Source organism: Colias croceus, chromosome 19 (genome assembly GCF_905220415.1).
Source record: "Colias croceus chromosome 19, ilColCroc2.1".
Taxonomy (NCBI): domain Eukaryota; kingdom Metazoa; phylum Arthropoda; class Insecta; order Lepidoptera; family Pieridae; genus Colias; species Colias croceus.
In genome coordinates this window covers 8,683,246-8,710,064 of record NC_059555.1, presented here as the reverse complement: position 1 = coordinate 8,710,064, position 26,819 = coordinate 8,683,246, and the positions used below count along the sequence as shown (strand labels likewise).

The 26,819-nt window shown below is 34.6% G+C and overlaps 1 protein-coding gene across 2 annotated transcripts in view; it reads left to right on the top strand.

Moving 5' to 3' along the window:
- LOC123700343 (cholesterol transporter ABCA5-like) overlaps positions 1 to 26,819 on the top strand; it is a 49,791-nt gene that overhangs the window by 12,336 nt on the left and 10,636 nt on the right. For both annotated transcript variants that reach the window (XM_045647529.1, XM_045647528.1), the window contains exons 2-30: positions 2,854 to 3,007; positions 6,872 to 7,051; positions 8,017 to 8,189; positions 9,038 to 9,275; positions 9,805 to 10,031; positions 10,302 to 10,380; positions 10,641 to 10,748; positions 11,073 to 11,216; positions 11,548 to 11,698; positions 12,258 to 12,396; positions 12,835 to 13,065; positions 13,576 to 13,690; positions 15,084 to 15,233; positions 15,874 to 16,041; positions 16,238 to 16,313; positions 17,181 to 17,357; positions 17,853 to 18,025; positions 18,324 to 18,419; positions 19,126 to 19,282; positions 19,634 to 19,985; positions 20,398 to 20,584; positions 20,873 to 20,989; positions 21,441 to 21,660; positions 23,339 to 23,426; positions 24,041 to 24,209; positions 24,792 to 24,953; positions 25,368 to 25,568; positions 25,993 to 26,153; positions 26,477 to 26,684. In XM_045647529.1, coding sequence (XP_045503485.1) covers positions 2,854 to 3,007; positions 6,872 to 7,051; positions 8,017 to 8,189; positions 9,038 to 9,275; positions 9,805 to 10,031; positions 10,302 to 10,380; positions 10,641 to 10,748; positions 11,073 to 11,216; positions 11,548 to 11,698; positions 12,258 to 12,396; positions 12,835 to 13,065; positions 13,576 to 13,690; positions 15,084 to 15,233; positions 15,874 to 16,041; positions 16,238 to 16,313; positions 17,181 to 17,357; positions 17,853 to 18,025; positions 18,324 to 18,419; positions 19,126 to 19,282; positions 19,634 to 19,985; positions 20,398 to 20,584; positions 20,873 to 20,989; positions 21,441 to 21,660; positions 23,339 to 23,426; positions 24,041 to 24,209; positions 24,792 to 24,953; positions 25,368 to 25,568; positions 25,993 to 26,153; positions 26,477 to 26,684 — 4,801 coding nt within the window. The remainder of the gene's footprint in view (positions 1 to 2,853; positions 3,008 to 6,871; positions 7,052 to 8,016; positions 8,190 to 9,037; positions 9,276 to 9,804; positions 10,032 to 10,301; positions 10,381 to 10,640; positions 10,749 to 11,072; positions 11,217 to 11,547; positions 11,699 to 12,257; positions 12,397 to 12,834; positions 13,066 to 13,575; positions 13,691 to 15,083; positions 15,234 to 15,873; positions 16,042 to 16,237; positions 16,314 to 17,180; positions 17,358 to 17,852; positions 18,026 to 18,323; positions 18,420 to 19,125; positions 19,283 to 19,633; positions 19,986 to 20,397; positions 20,585 to 20,872; positions 20,990 to 21,440; positions 21,661 to 23,338; positions 23,427 to 24,040; positions 24,210 to 24,791; positions 24,954 to 25,367; positions 25,569 to 25,992; positions 26,154 to 26,476; positions 26,685 to 26,819) is intronic.

Genomic DNA, 26,819 nt, shown 5'->3' with positions numbered 1-26,819 from the left:
GTACAAAGTCGTGGGCGGAAGCTAGTTCTTTTATAAAGCATTTGGATGCTATATACACTAAAATATGAAATTCAACTTTACTCTTTACTTTTTTTTCGATGAATTTTTAATACTCCTTTTCAAGATGGTTGGATGGTTCACAAAATCAAAAAAATGGTACCTAAACTGACAAAAATAAACCAAATAAACTAATTTCACACGTAATCACATTAAATGCGATCCACCCCATTCAGAGGGTACAATTTAATGAACCCCTGTACAGACCCCTCGGCGCCAGCGTAAGGCTTCACTTGAGAACTTGTCAGTTTGTAGGGTAAACTAATCGATACAGTAATTATACAAATTACAAGTGATAACTGCGTTAAAAGCAACCGACTTCAAACTTGCACTTGCAACATTTACAAATACAGACAAAAATGCTCATAAAATAAAAACTACTGGGCCTATCCGAATAAAGTTTTTATGGGACCAATTCGACACCATCCCGCATCGAACAAAAAAAGAATCACGTAAATCGGTTCAGAAACCTCGGAGTAATCGGTGTACATACATAAAAAAAACAATACCGGCTGAATTGATAACCTCCTCCTTTTTTTGAAGTCGGTTAGTAAAGAAGAATGGGTTGATTAAATAAAAATAAGGATATTAAATAAGTTTATGTACTTAGCAAGGAATAATTTCATTTTAGAATTCTGAATTGAGTAATTGACGTTATGAACGTCTCAAAACTTACTTAAATATTTTCTTGTATGTGACGTAATAACTACTTAGCTTTTTTTAAACCTTAATGAGATATCTGAACGGTAAATCTTAAGTCCTGTTTTGATGATTCAAAAGTGGCTCTCAAATAAATCTATCTATATAAATCATTGATTTTGTTTGAGTTAAACGTGCAAGTAATTTAGGTATGAAAAATAAGTACTAAGTCGATAAGGGTAACAATAATTAAGCTATCAGTGAGTCACTAAAATGTCAGTGACTTTATCAGCAATTCGTGAAACTGGCCCTAGAAATGATAAATTTATATGAAAGTTGCATTGTATTGTAATTTAGCTTTTCCCGGATAATTTCGATAATAATTAACAATTTCGACTTCAAAATGTCCTCGATCTAAGTATCATGGGATACTACAAATGTATCATAGAAATGTAGAGCTTACAAATTATTCATTATTTTTTTCTGAAACTATCACTTTAAGTCGTTATTTTAATATCGTATTCGTATTCGTTTTTGTGTTCTATTTTTCGGTATATAACGTTGTATGTGTGTGATGTAAATAACTCTGAGCTGACCTCAAATAAATATTCGTATTGGCCTTAAGTGATTTAAGGCGAAGGATGTCAATAACATGCTATGGGCGATTGAATATGTATTGTGGGAACCAGACTGCGTAGCGATATGTAGCCGACTGAATAGTGCTACGTAATAAGCTACGCGGAAATTCTAAGAAATTGTTTTTGAAATGAAACTTCTTTAGGCGCGTTGAGAGTAAAATTTCAAGGTCACGTCTTGTTAATTCCGTCACGTCACGGAGTAAGACGACGATTTTGATATCTTTAAAGTTTAAATCTTGCCAAAGAAGTTTCACTTCTGACGCAACGTGTGCTCGTACGCTTTTTTTACACAAAATGCTAAACGTAGCCATTCCGTGTAGCGATTCTATAGCTTATACATATATTAATTTCTATATAACCCTTAAAGCTTTTCTGTCACTTTTTTAGTACATGTACTTATTGCCGTGTAAATCTTGAACGTTCCAAAAAATCTAGAAAATTGACTACGTTGGAGAAAGTACGATAACAATCCTTTATTTTTCTCCTACATGCCAATTATAGAGATCATTTGATTCGTGTGCTAGGTGACTGTTGAATTTAGGGATTTCCGGAATTAGTGATGGTTTGTGTTTCTGGTCAATAATAGCTTTTATGAAATAGTTTCCGTGTTTGATTTCTATTGATTTAACTTTCAGGTGAGATAAACTGTTGTTTTTGCTCTAAAGATTATGAAATATTCAAATAATTCTATGACAAAACATCCGAAATATAGCTGGTCCGTTTTTTGGGATAGTGCCGTAGATACAGGTAACTAAGAACCATTTGGCATGTCCCAAGAAATGGACGTTGCCATGATTCGTACTTTAATAAAATATCACTTTATGGGATTTCTTTGCTTTAGAGTCTTTAATTATATGTAGAATTATTTTTAATTAAGTTCAAAATGACGAATATAATCTAAGATCAGTTAAATCTGTTGGGTCTACTATAGAACCGAGAGTTCCTCGACCCCCACATGCATTTCGACTAAATGTCCTAATCATCGGCCAAATATCACTTCACATTTAGAAAAAACCATTATTATTTGTATTAAATGAAACCAAAGGTTGCTTGACACAAAATAATAAATGTTATTTAACATTCCACCCAACTAAATAGTGTGATTGAGCTCGAGAGGGCTCAATTATCATTTGTTAGGTATTTAGTTAAAATTGAAGAATTTTTTGTTATAAAAGATAGTGAAAATACTGTGATACAATGAAACAATAAAATGCTATTTGAAATTGATTTCAATTGTGTTATATTAAGTGAATATTTATTTTTTTCATTCTTATTTTATAACCTGTATGACAGCGTTGTCCGTTTTTTGAGACAGCAATGAAGATGGGGTTCTTGGCAAAGGCCGTTTTAACGGACATCCTGAAAAACCTACTTACAGAAAATTTGTTTTATTTTTTTCTCTACTATAGTATTTTTTAATCAATAACTATCACTAAAATCAATTCAAGTCATATCTGGGTACATTATTTCAGGGCTTGCCGTGTTAAGGGATAATAACTGAGTTCATATTTCTTTACAGAAAATGCCAAACGGAGCCAGACTGCATAGCAGTAGGTAGCAGACTGCGCGGCGCGATGGGGACGCGCCCGCCGGCCGCGTTCTGGCCGCAGCTATGGGCCACTGTGGTCAGGAACCTGCTGCTCAAGAAGCGAGATACCAGAAAGACGCTCGCCGTAAGTTGTACTATACACTCATTTTCTGCGTAGCAATAGGTGGCTGCGTAGCGATAGGTGGCTGCGTAACGATGGGTATCTTCGTAGCGATAGGTGAATGCGTAGCGATAGGTGGCCGCGTAGCTATAAGGGCGTTAGTACACCTACCACCTACGGCAGCGAAACAACGAAAAAACTGTCAGTAGTATGGCAGGTTTTTGCATATGATATGTCTCACTCTAGCACATAGATAGATGAAATAGTTGCGTCCTTGTCAGTATTGTTTCGCAAGGAACTGCGAAATAGCCATTACACAGACGCATACGTTCCGCTAGTCAAAGCGTCAGATTGCGTTCTGTCGGTGAGGACAGATTTTCGCGCCATGGATGCCGAAAATACTGAATTATTTTTGCATTCTATTCGAGGTTATCCCGTATTATACGCAATTGGACACGCAGATTATAAAAATACGTACAAAAAAGAGGTAGCATGGAGAAAACTTCAAACATGGAGAAAATTACAATGGCATGTCATTGCGAAAAAGTTGCGAAAACATTGCTGTGTACTAACGTTCCGCAGATATTTCGTTACGCAGTAGTTCCGCAGAGATTTGCTGCCGCATACGAATGCGTAGGTGTACTAACGCCTTAAGTGGCTGCGTAGCGATAGGTGACTCCGTAGCGATACGTAGTTGCTTAGCGATAGGTGGCTACATAGCGATAGATTGCTACGTAGCGAAAGGTGTCTGCATAGCGCGATGGGCCCGCGTATAGTACATGTAGAACAACGTTTTTTTTTGTTAGTAAGTAACATACCCATCATGTTTATGGTGTCACCGACTTCTGTGACGCGGTACGATCTATATTTTGTACGAAATGCCAAAGTTAATTTATTTAATAGTAGATAGACTTCCACACAATATATTAATGTAATTAAGATAACTGACCGACGTTAAACTAGTAATTGACTTATTGAATTATTTTCACGTTGATAATAATATATAGTGTTACTCCAATTTCAATAATAATTATGTTTTGTATCATTATTATAATATGACATGCCAATCTAATCGTGCTAGTATATAACTATTCTAATTTTCGTCGAGAAATGTTAGAAGTAATTACTTGACTTGTCAAGATCAAGCGAATTTCCTGCTCCAAAAGCTCTGTATTTAATGTTTAATCGACTCGAAAGGGTCGTCCGTTATAATTTACTAGCTTTCCGCCCGCGGCTTCACCCGCGTTTTCAAAGAAAAAAAATAATAAATAATAAATCTTTATTAGCAAGCAGGCCAGTTACATTAAAAATTAACAATCTATGTACTTACAAACTAATTAATAAAACCTACTAGCTAAAAGGAATGCCGCTCAGCATTTTACAGTGAAAGCATAGATTTTCACTGCAGAGCTGATTTTCAGCGACACCTTATTTATACATATGTCTAATTACCTACTTATAAAAAGATTTACTTAATGTTAATATTCAATATAGGTAATAAATAAATAATTAATATAAATATAAAAAACATAATAAATAAAATCATAAATAGTAGTACTTATAAATAAACAATGTATATTTTGTAAAGTGAATAAATACAATACATTACATACAATTATATACATAGTTCCCGTTACCATGGGATTTCCCGGAAAAACCTATCATATATTGTGGTTAATCCAGGTTACCCTCTATATGTGAGCTAAATTTCATTGTAATCGGTTCAGTACATACACATTCACAATACATCCATCCTCACAAACTTTCGCATTTATAATATTAGTAGGCTAGGATAGGAATTCAGTTCTGAAATATTCGTTCTTATACATTGATTTGGGGAAATTATTGGAGAATATTTTATCCTATATTTATACCACTTTTTGGAGTTATTGGAAATTCATAAGTGCTTTTCATATTCAGAAATCCCGATATAGCTTTGGCAGAAATTAATAACATATTTTTTGTCGTTTTATGTCACACAATTTTACTATTATCGGTGTGCCTTGTAATTGGCGTTTTTATATGTAATTAGTATAATTTATCTTATCAACAGCTGTAAGGTACCTTTTATGAATAAAATAAAAAATAAAATAAAAAAATATTACGAATATCAAAATAGTATTTAGTTTTTCTTATCAAAATTATTTTATCGTCGCATATGATTCGCCATTTATTTGAGTAAAATATCAGAGTAATATTGCAATAAAACACCAAAACAATAGCTCTTTCTATGTGCAATTTTATAACATTTTGTTAAATAATTCGAATTTCGATTATAGTGAAATTATAATTTCACACATAAAATTACCATATCTGCCCTAATTGGGCCCTAATAATATATTTATTTTGATAAATCTTGGATAAAACGCGTAGGTATAATATAAGTTCTCATCTATTCACGGCATTGTATCTCAATCTCTAGAGATTTCCAGTTGGAAACTACTTATAAAGTTAAATTCAAAGTAAAACTACGGATATCCTCCTTCCTTGTAGTAAATAGAAATATATGGGATGACTTTTCGCAATAAAGTCTTGAGTTTTCCATCAGAGTCGGTTAAATCGAAATCAGTTTTTATGGTTTTTCAAATATTTTTATATTATTTTATGGGATCTTCTGGTTTTATAACCGACTTCAAAAAAGGAGGAGGTTCTTAATTCGACTGTATTATTTTTGGTAGAGTTTGTTACCTACAGAACTTTCAACTGGATGAAAGAATTTTGATGATTCTTTTTTTATTTGAAGGCTGCTGCATGTCGTGTGGTCCGATTTAATTTTCTCTAGTTCTGACACTTTGATAGCAGTTTTAGCAGTAGTTTTTTTGTTAAAATATGTTTGAATTACGTTACAGGATCTTTATTTAAAAGTTATATATTTTGGAACGAAGTTCCTTATCGCGCGGTACGCTGGGCTAGGGCGAGTGACACGAAACGACACTTTTGCTGTAGCAAAAGACATATTTTTAACTATACAGGGTGTCCCACTATTGGTATACTAAGCGCGAAGGGAATTGTAGTTTTGCATACACTGATCACGTAAAAAATATTTACTTAAACAACAAAATTACATCAAAAAGTTTTGCATAATTTTTCCTGAAAATCCATGTTTTCTTCCCTAACTTCGCGCAGCCGGCATATTTATGGGTGTACACATAGAGTTTTAAGAATTCATCTATTTGAAAAAAAATGCGTCTGGAATTTTATAAGTATTTTTTACGTACTCAGCGTATGCAAAACTATAACCTCCTTTGAGCTTAGTATAACAATTATGGGACACCCGGTATAATATATACTTACGTAGGCTTAAACTTAGGTATGATCTGAATATTTATCATATATCCTAGGACCTAGACGACCCGTGTAGGGAGAATGTACGAAAGTACTTCAACCGTTTTTACCCTGCACTTAAGTTGATTAAATTCTGCTACTCTATTTACTCTCGTAGAGATGAGTTAAAATCTGATATATCTTTTCGTGCTAGCAAAATATTTACTTCTTTTCTTTATGTCAATAAACGAATTAGTTATCCGTTATCGTCTTGGTTATCGTAAACATAATATATGAACTATTTAACTAAAGTTCATATTGCAATATTCGTGCTAATCTTTTCGACTATGACTTCGTCTATGATTATAATTAATATTATTTAGTAGCTGTACCCCGCTGTTTTCCTCGCACTGTTCCGCTCCTTTTGAACTTAGCGTGATGATAATGCCCATAGCCTTCCTTGATAAATGGGCTATCTAACACTGAAATGTTTTTTTAGAACCCGTTATTCCTGAGATTTGTACGTTGTACAAACAAACTAAAAAAACACTTTAACTTTAGATTTTTTAATTTTAGATAAGTACTTAGTTACTACATATTCTAATTAAGCTAATTTTTATTTAGGAAGTACTGGTTCCTCTCTATTCCCTGGGGGTGCTGATCTTCCTCAAGATGCTGGTGCCGAACCCCAACTTTCCTGAAGTGAAGAAGCCGGGCCGCCTCCTCCGGATCCATCATGATGCAGTGTCTGACAACCACGTGGTGGCAGTGGTGGCAGACTGGTATAATAGTAATGGGACTTTGGTGAGTTGATCTTAAAACTCAAACTCAAAAGTTTTTGCTTCATGTAAACTTTAAACTTAACATAAAAGTGAATAGGCATTTTTCACATCAACAGGATAGTTAAAAATGCATATTACTTACTTATATTATATATTTTTCAACCTTATTTTTAGATAAGTGGATTCGTTCACGTTCTGAACATAATATCATCCTACATAGGAACAAGTGATAACTGCGTTAAAAACAACCGACTTCAAACTTGCTCTTACAAAATTTACAAATACAGACAAAAATGCTCATAAAATAAAAACTACTGCACCTATCCGAATAAAATTTTTATGGGACCAATTCGACACCATCCTGCATCGAACAAAAAAAGAATCACGTAAATCGGTTCAGAAACCTCGGAGTAATCGGTGTACATACATGAAAAAAAAACATACCGGCCGAATTGATAACCTCCTCCTTTTTTTGAAGTCGGTTAAATACACAATCTAATAATTAGGTTACTATCTAATAATCTTACAAACTACACAAGAACTATAATAATCTACGACAACACGAATATTTATTACTTGACTTCGTTTAGAAGCACGATTGAATAGTCTGAAATATACAGAATTCAAATCTAGACTTAAGTTATGTTTTCCCCGTTTGAACTTATCCTTGAGTGAAGAAGCTGTATTTGTTCCAGATTATAATGGAATACAAACTCATGCTTGTCTTCATTCTAAACATAATTTTTCAAGCGACTGACAAAACATACGTTAATGTTTGCATTAGAATATGCCTTCTATAGTAGTAAAAGTATAGGCATATGCGATCATCAGTGGAGACAAAGAAAAAATATTTGGTCGCAGATACCCAACACACTAATTTCTCGTAAAAAAAAATAGATCTCCATTCCTATTTTTTTGTCTAAAACATATTCAACTTTTAATTTGTTACATACGTTTTCCAATTCTTACCCAACACACAATTTCTAGGCATTCCTAGACGAAGTGAACGTAATGCTAACTGACTCTGGACAGCATCCAATTACTTGGATCAGGTACAACAATACAACAGAGCTGGATGATGCCTACCACGGTGATGCTAAGAAGTTCCCGCTGGCTGTCATCTTTCATACTGACCCTAGTCTTTATGGCGAACCATTAAGGTAATCTTGTGTTTCATTTTAATCTTAGGACTTTTTATTTTATTTATTTACTAGCTGCACCCCGCGGTTTCACCCGCGTGGCTCCTCTCTTTGGTCTTAGCGTATAATAGCCTATAATAGCCTATAATAGCCTTCTTTTATGAGCTATCTAACACCTATTTTTTCAAATCTGAATAGTAGCTCCTGAGATTAGCGCGTTCAAATAAACAAACAAACCTCTTCAGCTTTATAATATTAGTATAGCTTATTTATTTATGAAAAGTTCACAGCTTACAAATTTATAAGAAGCAAGTAACGAATACATTCTACCTTTGCAATTGCGTGTACACCATTTTCAAATTGTCCTTTAAAATATTTCTAAGACTATAAGTAGCAAGTACTTATAGGTAAATAATAATTTTCAAATTAATTTGTGCTATAGCTTTTTGAAACAAATATTTGAAGTCACTGGTTGTTAAATTTCTTAATTTTGTTTTATAATTTACTGAAATTTGAAGTAATAAGTTCTCATTCCAACTTTATCTTTCCAGAGAAAAGAATGCCTAACCTTTTACCTTTACTCCTTAGTTCAAATACTTTGTTATTATTTTTGCTTTTGTTTCGTTTTTGTATGAAAAATGTTTTCTCGTTCTTGTATATTCTTCTGAGATGCTGCAGTTTAATGATGTTTAATATTATAATAGTCGAATTCTGCCAAAAAAATGGTTCTCATTCTTATGACTTCAATAAATTGGCATAATATAATTGATGGAACTTCATTTCAATGAAGTTTTTTCTATTAATCTAGATTTATCTATATATTAAGTATTAGCAAAAAATCACATCTTCACAATATTGTAATTTTCCAGGTATACAATACGAACTAATCCATCAAAAGACGGAGGAACGCCATCCACTCGAACATTGACAACTTCACCGGCAAAATGTCGAGATCGAACCAACACAGATTGGTCCACGGACTGGTCCCGTGGGGGGCAATTGATACCACTTTCAGAGATGCATAGAGAAGACACTTGTCCAGTGTTACAGTACTACTATACTGGGTTCCTGGCGTTGCAGACGCTGATAGACTATGTTAAAATCAAGGTAAGACTTCAGGTAGAAAGAAGGTTAAAATTTGTAGGAAGCTATAACCGTATAGGTTGATCCGGCTCGAAGTACCACTAAATTTACGAGCGCTTGCTGGAAATGTACATTTAAATTGTTTATTTTGGACTGGGACAGACGAACAGTGAAGAACTTATAACGTTTTTGTAATTATTTAGTTGAAACAAGTCGAATGATAAGTATGCAATGATAAGCAAGCAAGTTTTAGTCATGCACACATCAACGCATCGTATTGTTACGATTAAATCGATTTATACTTACACAGAACATGCAAAATTAAATTTATCAGCCTTATTTTCAAAGTTGGAACGAATATAATTTTTTCAATAGAGCAAACTAAATTAAAAAAAAACCGTTTCAAAATTACCTTCATAGAATTCGTAACAAAGAAGTGGAGTAGGTTTAGGATAACAGCTTAAATTCTCTTTATTTAAGCATTTTTATTAACATTATATGTTTGTTACAAAATCTTATATGAAACTTTTATAAAATCACCTGTTATTTCCAGCTGGACACTGGCCAAGAATTCCTTCCCCCAAGAGTAGACCTACTCCAATTCCCCAAACGCCAGCACACCGGTGATTGGCTGGTGATCTTCCGGGTGATCATGCCGATGTACATGGTGATGACGCTGTCACAGTTCATCACCTACCTGCTGATGCTGGTCGTGGGGGAGAAGGAGAAGAAGATCAGGGAGGGCATGCGGATTATGGGCTTGAAGGATTCGGTTTATTGGTAAGTTCTGAAGGAAGGGAAGATTTTTAGCTGAGTTAAAAGGACATTTATTCACTTAAATATTATTTATTTGACATTTTGAAATACAGTACAGAGAGTAAAGATCCATTTATTGTTAAGTTTTTTTTTTTTATTACTTTCTAGGTTCTTTCATTCGTAAATATTAAAATATACGAAGGTATTATAGGCAAAACAATATATTGTCTTTTTCGTATTTTTCGATGATAATAATTAATAATAGTTCGTAAAATATATTTTTATTTTTTTCAGGGGTTCCTGGTTTTTAATCTACGCAGTTTTTGTTACAATATTATCTATTGTGAGCACAGTTCTCTTGTTTACTTTAAAGGTAAGTTATTTTGTCTTCAAATTCTTAGTTATGTTAAGTGCATATTTCATAGTAATAACTAGCCGTCCGACCCGGCTTCGCCCGTGGTACATGTTTACGTTTTCTCTCCATAAGAACCATAACCGTACGTAAGAATTAACGAAATCGGTTCAGCTAATCTCGAGTTATGCGCTTACGAACACATTTTGCGAATCATTTTTATATTATAGATTAATTAATTAATAACTTAATAAATGTTATGTTTTGTTTGGTTATTGCAGGTATTTCAACACTCGTCTTATATCCTGATATTCCTTCTGATGCTGCTGTTTGGATTCACTATTATCACCTTCGCGTTTATGTTGACGCCTTTCTTCGATAAAGCCAGAGTAAGATTAAACAGAGATTATGTTTTTGCTTGTAATGTAAAAATCCTTTTCAATGTGAAGGCATTTTACTGTCAGTTTTATTTTATTTTTTACTTGTGTTTGATGATGAAAATTTTATTTCAACTGAAATTTGGTTGGTAGACATAGGGTAGGATTGTCACCAGGTTGTACAATTAATAGAAGAAAAGGCAAGGCAACAAACGTAGCTACTGGCATTTCTAATAACAATATTTGTCTATCTTTAGTCCCAAATTTACTTTCAAATACACCCAAGTATACACCTAACAAATAATTCACAATTCTAATAGATCACACTTTTTCCAGACCGCAGGTATTCTAGGCAGTTTTGCCGTCAACCTGATGTCTGGGTTATACTTCATCCAAGTGTTTGTGTCCAACGCGGATTCTCTCGCTTTCTGGTTCCTGTCCCTCATCAGCTCCAGTTGTTATGCTTTGGCTATGGATAAGGTAATATAGATTACGGGTTTCTTATAGCTTTTATTACAGTTTTCAGGGAATATTTTACGTGGTTTGTTAGAGAAAAATTGTTTATTTTGATTTTTTAATTTACTTGTAAACGACTGCTTTCTTTCTCGAAATTAATAACTGTTATTCATATATTTAATTCATGGAAATGTGGATTACAATCTTCTTAATGATAATTTATGCCCTTAAATTTTGCACGTAAAAAATATATATTTAAAATAGAAGAAACATCTTCCTTTTTTTTATCAATATTTAGATTATGTTAACTAATTAACTAATTATTTTCTATAGGGTTTAAAATTATCTATTTCAGGCGTTAGTATTAGACATGGCGGGGGTGGGAGTGACCTGGGAGAACTTATGGAGTGGTCCCGGTGTGCCCTTCGGAGGGAGCCTCATCATGATGGCCATAGATACCGTTATCTATGCCTTCACAGCGTATTGGTTGGACGCTGTTATACCTAGTAAGTAAATTAAAATGAAGATGAAGTGGACAAGATGAAAAAAGTATTATTGTCGTGCCTATATTTGTTTTAATTTATTTATTTAATTTTAATAAAAAAAATATTTATTGTTAATGATTCAATCGCTATATTCCCGCAGTTGTGCTTGTATGTTACTTATTCTTCAGCCATGGAATTAAAAATAAGCAATATTCTGACGTCATATCATGATATCACCGTTTAAAGTAGTTCCTCATAATACCCTTTCTTATGAGATTTAAGCGATGATTTAAGAATAAATGCCAATTTCCAATTGCCAATAATAGTTTTCAGATATATTTTAACACATGGCAAGTTACTTCTAAACCGTTTTAGCGATTACACACCCAAATTATACACGAACAGAATTCATAAAGAAGTTTAGTTACCATAATATATTGTGTATAATATATACTATTTAATATACCATTGCTCCTAATAAGATGATATCCTTATTTTATTCTTCTTTCGTAGTCTCTAGAGTCTAGCCAATCATCCTAATGTATTTATTGTAAAAAAATTTAATATCTCATTACTCCAGGTGAATACGGCATTAAGCAGAAGCCCTGGTTCTGTCTGCTCCCTTCCTTCTGGCTTGGAAGCCGGCGAGGAAGAGTTTCTGCTGTTCACTTCCATTCTAATGGTGATGCCCATAATAAGGATATTGAACCAGTGCCTAAGTGAGTTGTTTGTTGATCCTTTGAAGTTTTTTCTAATTAACCGGAAAGTAATTTGATGTGTATTTTTTAAATGAGTTTCGCGTTTTGTGATTCACTGTGAGGGAACTTCCCTACCACAGGTTATTTTTTATTTAACAGGGAAGTTCCGAATCTTTTGTAACCACACCTTCATGCTGTTGAATAAATATATTGTTTGTGTTCTGTTTATCATGTAGAATTATTATGATAAGTTGAATATTTCGTGTTTCTGGTCACATATTAGAGTATAAAAGTTGCAAATGATATATTTTGTCGAATATGCACTAAATGAATCTAACGCACGTAACTAATCTAACGCACGTAACTAATCTAAATCCTTTTTCATTTTGTATATAAGCAATGACGTCATCATTCTTGTTTTTTATTATACTAACTTTAATTAATTTGTTAACATTATAGAGAACTACAAGACAAAGAAGCGATCAGAATAGTCGGTCTCCAGAAATCCTTCCGTCATTGCCGCAAACCAGAGATCAAAGCCATCGACGGAATAGACCTCAGCATCTACGAGGGGCAGATCACGGCTGTTCTGGGGCATAATGGGGCAGGGAAATCTACACTGTTCAATATATTGACTGGATTAACTGCCCCTACTGCTGGAACCGCTTATGTTTATGGATTGGATGTTAGGTGAGGATGTTTTAAAGTGTATTTTGTTGTTTGTGTTGATTTTTAGTGGCAGATAGGGACAAATTATTGTGTGTATAGAAAGAATCGATTTTAAGTGAGATGGAATGTTACTTGAATTTTTTAAGTATAAATAGAAATAAGTGATTCTGCTTCATTCAGTATTCCGATAAAATCATCGATGTTTAAAAAAAACAGAAGGTGATACTGATGCACTTTAACTTTTTTTATTGTTTTGAAGATAAGTTAATTTTTTTTAACATTATAATTAATATCTATAACAGTTATAAGTAATTTCAAAACAACTTTTGTTAAATGTTTTTCATTTAAAACTATCTGATAATACGACATGACACGGTCTATTAACTATTTACGCGTTATTTGGTCAAGTGAATCACACAGATGAAAATATTGAACTTAGTTCTAAATATCATGGTACTATCATAAGTACCATGATATTTAGAACAATATAATATAATATGATAAATTATTAAAATTAAAATAATTTTGCAGAGATCCCAACGACATGCATGAAATCCGCCAAATGACTGGAGTTTGTCCTCAACAAGACGTGCTATTTGATTTATTATCCGTGAAGGAACATTTGAAATTCTTCGCAGCTATAAAGGTATGTTTTATAATAATTAATTATCATGAAACAAAAAGACTATTTATCATCATTCATCTATTTCTGATTTTTTCTGTTTTAGATTGTTCTTTTTGTGTAATCTGTTTAAAAATGACCTAACCATCAATGTCTAATGATTTTGCCGTGTATTTTGCTCAATTAATTGAGAACGAATGATACAAAATATTGAGTTTAACCCATTGACCACCGAGCGCCCCGATCGGGGCACGACAACAATAGATTTCTATTGTGTCTGAGATTCTAGGGATTGATGGATTAAACTCGAATCTCTATATTTTGAATTATTATTTTTAAGATACTATAATTAACACGTTCACTGCGGCACCTAAAATGCCAAACTTACCGTTGTTGCGGCATGTCTTCCATAGGTACTTCACATCGGCAAGTTCACCACTGTGCGTCATGAGCCATTTTTATCACATCGCACCTTCTGACTTTGAAGGTCAATAATTTCATGAAATTTCAAGATATTTCAAAAAAAAAATTTCAAATAATAGTATATACAGTCTTGTATATACCGCATAAATAGCTTTTAGTTTGACCCTATAGTTTAAAAGATATGAGGGAAAATGTAAACCCCTTATTTTGTGAAAAATTATTTGCCATCCCGCACTGCGTTGATACGGCATGTTTACAGTAATAGCGATGGGAAACACTGTAAAATAAAACATCGATATCGATATAAATCAATTTTGTATATTTCAGTCTGTTTGTTAACAGATAACAAGATCGTCGATACAAAAAAAAAAACACAAGGAACTTGATAGAGTACTATCAGGAAATTGTTCAGTAACTTTTGTTTTAATTTGTTCAGTAACTTTTGTTTTAATGCTTTATATTATTTTCACAATTGTCATCACATTTTTGCATTTATGCTACGAAATAAATGAAAGTAAAAAAACTAAAGCCTCTAAGGTATCATTGTCATTTAAAAATTTGATAACGACGCGTGCGGTCCTGGTACATCACTATGCGAGACTGACACGCGGCGCGCTCGCAGTACAGTGCGGCATGAGGTGCTTGTCCATGGCAAAATATTTGACATGCCGCTCACAAAAGAAACGGTTTCTTTTCTATGCGTATGTCCAATATTTTACCATACGATTTTTAAACGAAATTGAGTCCTACTTCAAACTGTGATCACAAAAATATATTTGTCTCTTTTCTAGTCATTGATTAACATATAAAAAACCTCGCCGCACCACGGTGAAAACTGCGATTTTGGGCGCCGCACTGTGGTGTAGTCGCTGATGGCCCGATGCTGGACATGCCGCAGTGAACGTGTTAAAATACCTAAATTTAAAATGTGTCTAAGTACATTTAAAACTTTTTTATTTTCCTATGTGTTAAAAATCAATATTTTTATAATCAGGGTATACCAAGCAAGCGAATACCAGACGAGGTCCACAAAGCAGTATCAGAAGTAGGTCTTCTGGACCAAATGGACGTGTTCTCGAAGCATCTATCTGGCGGGCAGAAACGGAGATTGAGTATAGCCATCGCTTTTATTGGTGATCCTAAGGTCAGTGAGGTTATTTTAGTTAATGAAAAAACATTGTTTGAAAAGAAATACATGTAATTATAATCGCAAAACCGAATATTTTTTTATACAATCTGCAGTCTATACTTTGCTAAAAATGGTTGTTTTTTTTCAGGCAAAAAATTTAAATTACAATTATCTACATGCCAACATAATAACTTTGTTCTATTTTTTTTTTCATTAAAGTTTCTATTAATAAATCCAGTTTGGACTTGTACCACCCTAAATTTTCTAACTTTTCTATAAACTGTCCGTTTCATTGATATCACTATATTATACAGTCGTATATTTAATGTATATCCATACTCTATTAATATTATAAATGCGAAAGTAACTCTGTCTGTCTGTCTGTTACTCAATCACGCCTAAACTACTGAACCAATATTCATGAAATTTGGTATGGAGATATTTTGATACGCGAGAAAGGACATACTACTTTTTATCCCGGGAAAATGACGCAATCCCGGAAATCCCACGGGAACGGGAACAATGCGGGTTTTTCTTTGACTGCGCGGGCGAAGCCGCGGGCGGGAACCTAGTACGTAATATGTGCGAAAATAAATATATGTTTATTTCATAGATACATTTTAAAAACATATATTGCAATGTTTTTTTTTTTCAGATTATTATCCTCGACGAACCAACCGCGGGTGTAGATCCGGTATCAAGACGGAAAACATGGCGCATCTTGCAGCGAGCGAAACGTGGACGAGTTCTCTTACTGACCACGCACTTTATGGACGAAGCTGATATACTTGGGGATAGAAAAGCTGTTATTAGCAAGGGCAGGGTAAGGAAAATTAGTCTTTATATAGTTGGGTTAAGGAATGTTTTGGCGTAAATTGTTGATAGGGGAAATTGATTTGAGTATTTGTACTTGCTTGTTTTTATCTGTTCATGTAAAACAAACAAGTACAAATCAAATCTTTCCTCAACAAATATTTATTTTTAGGTAATGTTGAATTATATTTTTATTATCTTTACAGGTACGCTGTGCTGGCACTTCGTTGTTTTTAAAAAATAAATTTGGTATCGGATACCATTTAACACTGGTGTTGGATGGTAAGTTATTATAACATAGCACTCGCATGAAGAACCACACTATCACAAAACTTTATCGACATATGCGCAATATTCATAATTACGAAATCTTAGAATATATAACAAAGCTCTATCCATGTATGCGCAACTTTCCTACAAAATTCTCCAACAAAATTGACGCTCCAATTCAAAACTCTACTAGTACAAAGCTCTATTTATGCGTAAGCTCTTCTACAACATAACTCTATCGACTCTACCACACAAATCTATCGACTCTACAACTCAAATTGGCGCGCTATCTCCATCCATGCACATTGATTATTACATAACTCTAACAATGTGGAAACTCTCCTGCCACATAACTCTATCGACTTTACAAACTATCCTATGATAAATCTCTATCGACTCTACAACTCTACCACAGGAGTATGTCGTGAGAACCAAATCACTCGTCTCATCCGCGGTCACGTGGGGCGCGCAGAAAAAGCCCGGCGACACGGCCGTGAACTGTTCTACATTCTAGAACACTATCACATAATTCTATCAATGCGCAGACACTACTATTACACAATTATATCGACAATCACAAATGCCTATCACTGCGTAAACCTGCCTGCTACTCTATCGACTCTACAAACTCTACAACTCTACAACTGGCGCGTGCCGACAACCAAGTCTTTCTACATCCAGCCACACTATCACACAACTCTAGCATTGTACAATATCTCCAACTACACAACTCTACAACTCTATCGACTCTACCAACTCTACAACTCTATCGACTCTACAAACTCTACAACTCTATCGACTCTACAAACTCTACAACTCTATCGACTCTACAAACTCTACAACTCTATCGACTCTACAAACTCTACAACTCTACCACAGGAGCATGTCGTGAGAACCAAATCACTCGCCTGGTCCGCGGTCACGTGGGGCGCGCGGAAAAAGCGCGACGTCACGGCCGAGAGCTATCCTATATTCTACCACATTACGCAGTTCATCTGTTCCCGCCGTTATTCCATGCGATTGAAACGGAGATACGGGAGAAGACTAATCGGTTGGGTGAGTTAACTGGATTAAAGCAGTTTTGATAAAGCTCTATAATAGGTACAAACAGTTTTGGCTAGGTAGTGTCTTTGATATGATTGGTTTTGCTTTACTGTATGTACTTCTTTACGACGAAGAATAGTGCGAAGCTTATGCTATTCTTGCAATCGAGATAACTGAGAAAACTTATTTGTTTTTATAGTATAACTCTCACTTGTATAGTATTGATTTAGATTCTGTTTTTGATCGCAGATTTTAATTTTTTATATTCTCTGTATGTACTTGGGAATGATGATTTTTTATATTCTCTGTATGTACTTGGGATGATGGGAAAGATGAACAAAAAAAAGGTTAACGTTATGGAAATTTATGATAATTATGACTCAGCTTCTGTAGAAGAATCGAAATTAAATCGAATTATTTAACAAAACTTATTTTATGTTATCAGTAGTCAAACATTGATTTAATTCAACACGAAGTTAATTTCAAAATTTATTTTTTATTATCTAGGTATCACAAGTTACGGCGTATCAATGACAACATTAGAAGAAGTGTTCCTAAGTTTAGAAGGTGAAAATATAGAAGAAATGGAGTCGGTAGAAGGTGTATCTTCTGTAAAGCTGGTGCGAGCTCGAGCGCTGTCCAGAAGTCTGTCGTTGCAAAGCAAAACTCTGAGCTACCAAGTGAGATATAATTACTTACCTACTTTAATCGTTGAAATCTAACCAGGTTACTCACATGACTGACTGAAATAATTAAAGTTCTTTTGCTGTAATTTTGGAAAACAATTTGCACTATCAACATTTCTATTTCATTAGAAAATAAAGAAATTTCATGGGTTATATCATTCTTGTATGTCAATCAACGTGTATCATTCGTTAAATTGAGGTCTCCGTTGAAATCAAGCTAAATACAATATTTTCAACATGCGAGTATCAATTATATTCCTCTATTTCTAAATTTTAAAGATAATTTTTTCAGGAGCTCAATGATAAGGAGCAACAAAAAACGACGTCACTCACTCCCCCCGCGTCCCACGCTCTCCACTCCACCACACATGGAGTCGAACATGTTAAGGTAAGATAAGTATTGGTATTGCCTATTGTAACTTTTATAAAGGTCTGTAAAGTTGGTAATGAAAAATTAGCGAAATTAAAAAAAAAAACAACGCTATTTGTTGCTTTGGTTGCTAATTAGTTGCTATAATGACGATTTTGTTGCTCAACCCGATTGCTGAAAATCAGCAACAGTTCTAGCTTAACGTGAAGAAATCTGAAAAAGGGATGGAGCGTTTGTTAAATGCAAGCGAATTTGTTGCTGAAAAAAAAATGTAGATTTAAATTTTTTTTTTTCAATAGCGCCAGAAATAACACTGGCCACGTCAGCTTAACTGTCGATTTTCATAGTTAAACATTAAAAAATAATTTGTTGCTGCTATCATCATTGACTATCACAGTGTACAGAGCCAGCAACATACGCTTAGCGGAACCTAACAAACGAATCACTATAAAAAATAAGTGTAAATTCGAAAAAAAAAAGGTTGTCCGTAAAGTCGGTTTACTGACGATAGTTGAACGTGACAACGTCGAGGCCGATTTTACTTCTTTGTCGCTCGTTCCGCTCTCTCGCTTGCACTTCAAGCCTTACGGAACGCCTCAGAGCGAGGTAACGCCGCATGAGTCATGTTTTTTCGTGCGTGCCGCCGGCTCTATCGAATTATAAGACGTTGTCACGTCAAAAAAAATCACACAAAAATCCAACCACATTTATTACTATTAAACAGGTGACACCAGATGTACCCGTCTCCGTAGAAGCACTAGGCGAGATAGTGAAAACGAATCCGTCATGTTGGCGGACGTTCTGTGCGCTCGTGTACATACGGACGGTCAGGATGATTAGAGACCCGTACAAACTATATGTTATGATCTTTATGCCTATCAGTAAGTATCGATTGCTTTAAATATTGTGGTACATGATATAGAATTTGAAAAAGACATAGAATCTTTTGGAAAATGTTAGTTTTATTGAAATAATAAGTGTTATTTGATATTTTCCTTGATATACCGAATTTGAAACAAAATAATATTGATACGTTTCAAGGACTAATAAATCCTGACTAATAAGTGATAATGAAAATCGTATTTTAGTGCAAAAAGAAGTAAAACTTTAACACGATAAATTTTAAGAATATCTTTTGTATTTCCATAAGATCAAATATTTTGTGCTTTATTTTTTAAAAAGTTTATAGTTTTAGTCACTTGCTGCCTCTATAATAAATTCTGTCTTTACAGTATCCTGCGCTCTGGGACTCTACATAAAATCTCGTCAGATCGTATTTTTTCGAATGCAACCTCTTAAATTGGACCCCAATGCATACGCCAACAAGACCCCAACTGCTTTACATACAGAATTAAACGATTTTCAAGTTGTTGACGATTTCAAAACATCCTTAGAAACATTAGGAGCGTATCCAATAGGATTGTTCGATGGAAACTTCTCGAGCCTTCTAGATATGGAGAATTTTGGCGCGTTCAGCTTGAAGGAAAGTCAGATTCCATACGGGAATATATTGGCCTACTATAATAGCACTTATACGCACAGTTTGCCTATTATTGTTAATCTTTTGGACAATAGTATTTACAGGTAAGAATGTTGTATCGTCGACAGAAATTAAGGAATAAGAAAACAAAAATGAACATTTGGATAATGATTTTATAGTATTAGACTTTTTTAAGATAAACGTAGATATATTGTCTATCTAAATATTTAAAAATATAAAAAGAGCGTGTGTGACGAGCACACGTGTCAGAAGTGAAACTACTTTAGCAAGATTGAAAGATACGAAAATCGTCGCCTTACTCCATGACGTGACGTTATTGCCATGACGCGACCTTAATTTACGTGAAATTTTACTCTCAACGTGCCTAAAGAAGTTTCACTTCAAAAATTATTTCAATTGTCAAATCAAAAATGTATGGTTAAATTGAGTCGTAGATGCATTGCTAATTTACTTTTTACGTCTTAAAACTTTATACCAGTGTGTTGTAAATTCCAGGGTTTTAATGTCAGCGTCAGGGCAATTAGAAAACTTCAGGCCTATAGAAGTCTTGACGCATCCGTTCCAACAAACAGAACAGCCGGAGGAGTTTAATCTCGGCAGTGTTGTGTGCGCCATCTTTATGGGGATGATATTCGCGTTGGTCCCTGTTACTTTGGCTGTTGATATTGTTTACGATAGAGAGGTAAGTTTGAACTTTGGTTGTTTTTGTATGGGATTTCCCAAGGTTCTGTTCTTGGGCCGCTGTTGTTTTTGTATTATGTAAATGATAAATTTGAATATTTATTTTTGATCGTGATTAAATTATTGTGTTCTGAATTATTGAAGTTAATTAAATAACACCTAAAAATATGCTAATAAAACTATTAAAGATTTTCTGATGGAATATATTGTTAATATTTTCCATCAGAAATTCGTTTATATAAACGTTTATTTTTAAACTATATTAATTCTAACTATACTTATTTCGTAGATTAAGGCGAAGAATCAATTGCGAGTGAATGGTCTGTCCATGAGTATGTATTTCCTTACGTACTTCACCATTCTTATCTTCATCATGATACTAACGAGCGTCGGTGTATTGGTACTTGTGAGTACATTCGTTGTATTCTATATTTTCCATAGTCAAAAAAATGTGTGCGTGTACTAGTGTACACTGTACACACGTTAGAAGTGAAACTTCTTTCAGACCTTATTTTTAAAAAAATAACTTACTATATGCAACTTTACAGAAATACGTCGAATCGGGATCGAGTCGGGATAAGAAAAAGATGGCGCGTACCGAAAAAATGTTACACTAAATTTTATCCTAACCCCGATTAAGAAGTTTCACTTCAATAATATGCTTAATAATTATATTTACGAATTCAAATTTTTATGTCACTTTTTATTGATTGTTCTATAAAATGTCGAAGCTGAATCACGCATAACATGTTTTATCATACAAACCAATATCCTAAGAAATTCATAATGCAATTAATGAATCAAGTCAATTGTTTTCTTTTATTATATCTTATATGTATAATTTTATGAATTTCCAGGTAATAATAAACGACATTCCAAGCTTAACAAACGGATCTGCGATTACCATGCTCACCGGGCTCCTCGTGTTGTACAGTCCTTCCGCCATTTTGTTTAACACCTGTCTCTCTTATATCTTCGACAAGATGGACTCCGCGCAGAGTATCATGCCTAATATTACCACCTGGGTTGGAGTTATTCCTTTCGTTATGGTCGCCTGTTTGGATACTTTTAAGTGGGGTAAGATTTACAGCTATTCTTACATGTATAGGTAATTGTAAACAGTTTTATAATGCATCTGCCCCTTACCCCACTAGGGGATATTTAGGTACACACAATCCATACTAATATTATAAATGCGAAAGTAACTCTGTCTGTCTGTTACTCAATCACGCTTTAACTACTGAACCAATTTGCATGAAATTTGGTATAGAGATATTTTGATATCCGAGAAAGGACATAGGATAGGTTTTATCCCGGAAATCCTACGGGAACGGGTTTTTCTTTGAAAACGCGGGCAAAGCCGCGGGCGGAAAGCTAGTTACCTATAAAGTGAAGTCCCACTTTATGTTTGTCTTTTGCTTACGAATAAATATAATCCAGTTATTATAGTAAGTTCACCTCGGAATTCAAGATACCCAGCTGTAAGTCTGTATATACTTGTATATTGACACCCTAAAAGTTGTCTCAAAACCTACATATGGTAGGGTGTAAGCAACTATTAAATTTCAAGGTCAAAGGTCACAAAAATCGGTTTTTTGCGCTTTCTTTGGAAATATATATTTTGTGTTTTTGAAGAGATTGTTTTGATGATATGGTATGGTCGGAAATCTATAATCCGACCTATCAATCCTTCAAATATTTAAGCATTTACTTTAACACGTTCACTGCGGCACCTAAGATGCCAAACTTACCGTTGTTGCGGCATGTCTTCCATACTTCACATCGGCAAGTTCACCACTGTGCGTCATGAGCCATTTTTATCACATCGCACCTACTGACTTTGAAGGTTAATAATTTCATGAAATTTCAAGATATTTTAAATTTTTTTTTTTTTCGGATAATAGTATATATAGTCTTGTATATACCGCATAAATAGCTTTTAGTTTGACCCAATAGTTTAAAAGATATGAGGGAAAATGTAAACCCCTTATTTTGTGAAAAACTATTTGCCATCCCGCACTGCGTTGATACGGCATGTTTACAGTAATAGCGATGGGAAACACTGTAAAATAAAACATCGATATCGATATAAATCAATTTTGTATATTTCAGTCTGTTTGTTAATAGATAACGAGATCGTCGATACAAAAAAAAACACATATAAAACAAGGTACTTGATAGAGTACTATCAGGAAATTGTTCAGTAACTTTTGTTTTAATTTGTTCAGTAACTTTTGTTTTAATGTTTTATATTATTTTCACAACTGTCATCACATTTTTGCATTTATGCTACGAAATAAAAGAAAGTAAAAAAACTAAAGCCTCTAAGGTATCATTGTCATTTAAAAATTTGATAACGACACGTGCGGTCCTGGTACATCACTATGCGAGATTGACACGCGGTGCGCTCGCAGTACAGTGCGGCATGAGGTGCTTGTCCATGGCAAAATATTCGACATGCCGCACACAAAAGAAACGGTTTCTTTTCTATGCGTGTGTCTAATATTTTGCCATACGAATTTTAAACGAAATTGAGTCCTACTTCAAACTGTGATCACAAAAATATATTTGTCTCTTTTCTAGTCATTGATTAACATATAAAAAACCTCGCCGCACCACGGTGAAAACTGCGATTTTGGGCGCCGCACTGTGGTGTAGTCGCTGATGGCCCGATACTGGACATGCCGCAGTGAACGTGTTAATTTTTCTCTCACATAATGTGGAATGGAAATTTAGCTGATTTTATTATTTTCAGGTAATGAAATAGCGTTCTACCTCCACACGCTCTTCAGTTTCTTAGACGTTATGTACATACCGTACGCCATTATTTATTATGTGGATAGGTAAGAAACATTTTATTTTAATTAGACTATGAATTATGAACCCACCGACTCAATACCTACGTGCTTGTATTACTTAAGATAAAGTCCTATTTACTTGAATCTAAAAATATATAAAGAACAATAAAATTTACGTATCTAATAAAATTTTACAACAGTATAAATAAGCTAACTGTATTCATTTATTCATTCATGAAAACGAGTTTCCTGGGAAAAAATAATGATGATTATTATGATTGTGGCTTTAACTATGAAAACATAACATACGACTACGATTACGACTTTGAATTCGACTTCCAATTTAATTAGCACCACGACTAAACTTATTCTCACGACTATACACCCTCCAGGGTATACCTAACCTGAAATCTCAGTTTCAATTTCAATTATGACCACGACTATACCTATAATCACGACTATACACCCCCAGGGTATACCTACATTATAATCACGACTGTACAATTATACCATCTCATCCAGGGTATGCCCAACCTGCAACCTCAGTTTCAATAACGACCACGACTATACTTATTATCACGACTATACTATTATCCAGGGTATACCTAGATTATAATCACGACTATACATATATATATATATATAATCACATCATCCAGGGTGTACCTAACGTGCAACCTGAGCGGGCCGTGCACAGTGCCAGCGCTGTCCAGCTACTTCACAGCGGAGGTGTGGGTGCTGATCGGCGCCATGTTGCTGCATGTGCCGCTGTGTGGTGCTGCACTGCTGGCGGCCGACAGGCTCAAGTCGGGCGCTAGGATATGTCCGGTTAGTGGGATACGGAATTTGGCTTAAAGATTTCGTAAACAAGCAACCAACAATCTTGAGAAAGAGTAATAGGAAATTTAAATTGATCGGTTGATATAGTGTGATAGTATCAAGAAAATTGCAGGTAATATTTAAAGAAGTAGTCAAAATTGATTGCTTATTCAGGCATGGGGAAATATACGCTTAGACTGTGTAATTTATTTGGAAACCTAGTAATACACACCAGTAGGTACAAGTTATAGCTAAATATTATAAACAGAACGGTTGAGAAATTAAGTTATACGAAGAAAAAAATTGAATATTTTATGTCGCAATTATTAAACAGTAAAAATTATACATTTTTAAGATTTTATATGTTTTTATAGTCTTAAGGGCACTCATTTTGCAATTATTTTTATTTGTTCAAAAGGATTGTCTGATAATATTGCTAAAATAATTGATGAGACACTAGAAATTTCGCAAAATACAAATGAATTCAAAAGTATAAAAGTTCAACTGTCTAATAATTATTATTTCCCTATATTATAAGAAATATCTCAATCCTACACTACAAAACCTAAATAATTGACTACCATTCAACAGCGAAAGAAAATTGAGCCAGACAAGTGTCTAGACTCAGAATCAGAAGCAGGCGGTGAAGTGGGAGAGGACGAAGATGTGCGACGCGAGCGGCGCCGGGTCGCCAACATACTGCAGCAGATACAGAGCAAGCAGGCGCAGCAACTACCTGCTTTGCTTGTACATGTGAGTGTGATGACGTCTTTACCTTCTAATGCAACGTCATGATGACGTCATCTAAACAATAGTGTAGAGAACAGAGTTGATTTGTTAGGTGTTAACTTAACTGTTTTTATAATTATTTTAACATTAGATCTTTAATTGTTTAAAAGTTTAAGTTTGATTCTGGGACACGAGGCTACTTGAATATATAGACTAGGTGACTTGAAAATAACAAAGCTTTGCATTGGTGGAAAATTAAGAAATAATGTTTGCCTGAACGATGACCGGTTACATATAAATTAGAAACAATTAAAGGTTTCCTCTTTTAGAATATGTATTAATAATAACGTAAACAAAATTATTTATGCGAAATATATTTAAAATGGCTAAAAACTGCTTTTGACAAAAATTCTTGCTAAATCAAAAGTTCCTTTCCAGAATCTACGTAAAGAATACAAAATAAGAAATTCCGAAGTGACTTGGTGCGGTGACAAAGATAGCGGGAAGCGTGCTGCTGTAGCGCGGCTGTCATTGGCCGTGCATGGCGGTGAGGTGTTTGGTCTATTGGGCCACAATGGCGCAGGGAAGACCACTACTATGAAGATTATCACGGCTGAAGAGCGGTTGACTAACGGCACTGTAAGTGGTTTAAATTTTAGAACATTGTCGAACATTTTTGTTATATGGTGATACTGACAGAATCAGATGGGATGTGTTCTAACTCATTCTATGTTTAAAAACAATTATTTTATGGTGATTCTTGTAGTGGAATTCAAATAGAAGTCGTTAGAATGATGAAGTCGAATTTGAAACGAAGTTAAAACGATTTGCTAGAAAAAACTGCCCAATTACCTGTGTCGATAATTTGTTTGACTAAAAAAAACGTGTGGCACTCGGGGACTGGGGCGGTTGCGCTATTGCATGCTATGCCTTCAAGCCACACCTCCGCCCGTCGGAGTGGGGAGCGTGAGGTTTTTTCGTTACGGAATTTCACGATTCGGTCCCCGCGCTCAAGGCCCGCGATAGAAACTATGCAATAGCTTAAAAATAACCTTACTTCCAGGTAATGCTCGGTGGCAAGAGCATAGAAGAAGTACAGTCTAGTGCGTTCCAAATGCTTGGTTACTGCCCACAACACGACGCGCTGTGGAAGAACGTCACCATCCGAGAGCACATTGAGTGTTATGCCGCTATACGTGGGATTAGCAAGGCGGATACACCAAGGTTAGTTGTGATCAATGTTTATAATGTTATCGACTTTACAAGTCACTATGATGGTAATGTTCGACCTTACATCATGTGTACACTTCGTCATCATCAAATTTATAAAGTATATTAATTGATTTCGATAGTAGGAATGCTGTTAAGAATAGTCGGTTGATGCTTGTGAGACGATTCTTGAGCACTTAATACAATTGTTAACTCATTTTGTTTTCGCACATACATATAATATATACTTGCATATAGTGTTTCTTGATGATCACACCTAGTTGCACCTGTTTATGATTTTGGCATTTATATTTTATGATTATGATTATGCTTTCCAGGATAGTAGACGCATACCTAAACGGTCTCCAAATAATGGAGCACGCAAGCAAGAACGCAGACGAATGTTCCGGTGGCACTCGACGGAAGCTGTCGTTTGCCCTGGCGATGGTGGGCAGCCCCCGGGTGGTGTTGCTGGATGAACCCTCCACGGGGATGGACCCCAGGAGTAAACGGTTCCTGTGGGATACTATATTGGCTAGCTTCCAGGTAAATAGTTTGATAAGAATATAAAAATGTTAAATTGGAAGACATTTCCGGGTCGTATCAAAGGTTCTTAGATAATTAAGAAGTTTATTGCGAAGTTTTTGAGGCGATTCTGGTGATATGACTCCGCTAACTAAA